Raw genomic sequence first — 1,735 nt, 5'->3', positions numbered from 1 at the left:
ATGATTTTCACATTGGCCAAACATAATTCATAGATATGGCTTGACAGGGGGTCAGAGGTCTTTTGAACTGACACTGTATTCTCCTTTCTGCTAGAGATGACTTTGGGGGTTGTCAGGATTTCCTTCTGCATTTTTTCGTATGTTGCACTCTCGTTCCTTGACTGTTATATGTAATTGCTCTCAAATCAAGGCATATCATGTGTACGCTTGCATTACTGCAAGTAGATGTACATAATCCTGGTCAGCTTGGGCAGATTTCCCATATCTTAAATAAACAGATTACTTAAAATTTCAAAGCACAATGAAAATCAATGAAATTTTACTATTGTCCTAATAAATGAATGTTTCTTCAAACAAAACTTTTGTGTGAAAGTAACTTATATCAATATAAAGTTTCTCAAACAAGAAAAACTACAGAATTTTTCTATTTCTTATACAGGAAATGTTGTTCTGGGTAACTGTACAAAATAAAAAATAATCTCATAACGTATGCTTTGACAGTGGATTAATTGCTGATTGATATTTGTTCATTTCAGGTGTCCCACAATGGCATGTGCAAACCGTTCACCTATAAATCCCCAAGATTTAATAGATGCCCCTGATGTTTTGCGAGCAATTCGCCAACAGGAATCAGTCCACACATGAAACAGTTTTAGCAGATTTTAGTTTCCTACAAAATGAGGTAGTTATATAACTTCAGAACTTTTCAAATGTTAATTTCAAATTATCATTTCATAGAGTTAACCCCACTTATATAGTTATGGGGTATCTGAGAATATGAATGTCTTTGCACTTACTAACAGATTCAGCCAGGTTTTCATTGAGTAATTGTAACTTTAGTGTAATGACTGAAAATGTGTCAGAGAAGGTGCATAAAGTAACTGCCTAATGTCAAGTAAAAAAAAAAAAAACTTAAAACAAAACATGTACAGTATGTTAATATTAAGGTAAAAATAGATACTGTTTTACAGGATAATTAACTTTGGAGTCCGTGGATTAATTTTTTTATGACTATCCTTATGCAGCACTGTAAGGCAACCAGATGCTCTTTCTACAAGTTTGACCGAAAAGGAATGTATACTATGGTATTCTTTTATATAAAAACATTTTACCTTTGGAATAATCTAACTCTGTCCAGGAAATGTAAACTTTCTATGCTTACTACAGTAAAATCTAATTTATCTGGATCCTGTTTGTCCAGATATCTGGATAATCCATGGAAATTTTAGATTAACAGCAGGTTTTGTTGGAGATTTTTGAAAGTTGTGAAAAAATAGGTTTCAAAATCATGTTATTTAATTAAATGAATATCAAGCCAACACAATGCACTGAAATGTAATAAATACAATAAATGTAAAGAGTATTACGTAATAAAAAATGATTGAAAATACAAACTTGAGTAAAGTTTAGCAGCAATGTTATCTTATGTGTAAGTTGCTATTTGTCTTGTATTAGAAACATGTTACAGAATGAAATAAATGTACAAACATTAAAATGCACTGGAATTTAAATATAATACAAATGATGAAAATAATACAGTATTTTTTGAAATTAAAATAAAAAGGTTTATTAAAATGATGATTTTTGTTATAATAATAACTGTACTCATTGCCTCATAACTTTGTCAGTATGTCTGGAGTGATATATTGTATAATGAAATAAGTTCAGATAAGATTCAACCATTTCTCATTTAATGACATTTATATCAGAACATTGAATATATTCAAATAATTGA

The 1,735-nt window shown here is 30.0% G+C and overlaps 1 protein-coding gene across 3 annotated transcripts in view; it reads left to right on the top strand.

Annotated features, from left to right (window-relative positions):
- Positions 1-1,378, top strand: part of LOC136844856 (E3 SUMO-protein ligase NSE2-like) — a 297,320-nt gene extending 295,942 nt beyond the window's left edge. The window contains exons 5-6 of one of the 3 annotated variants that reach the window (XM_067114098.1): positions 537-682; positions 1,026-1,378. In XM_067114098.1, the coding sequence (XP_066970199.1) occupies positions 537-645 (109 nt within the window). In that variant the 3' untranslated portion in view covers positions 646-682; positions 1,026-1,378. Of the gene's footprint in view, positions 1-536 lie in introns of all 3 variants that reach the window. The other 2 variants (XM_067114097.1, XM_067114096.1) reach the window with 2 other exon arrangements.
- Positions 1,379-1,735: the final 357 nt, after the last annotated feature.

This window comes from Macrobrachium rosenbergii, chromosome 13 (assembly GCF_040412425.1).
Source record: "Macrobrachium rosenbergii isolate ZJJX-2024 chromosome 13, ASM4041242v1, whole genome shotgun sequence".
Taxonomy (NCBI): Eukaryota; Metazoa; Arthropoda; class Malacostraca; order Decapoda; family Palaemonidae; genus Macrobrachium; species Macrobrachium rosenbergii.
Note: the sequence above shows the minus strand (reverse complement) of the source record. Positions and strands in the feature narration are given on the sequence as shown.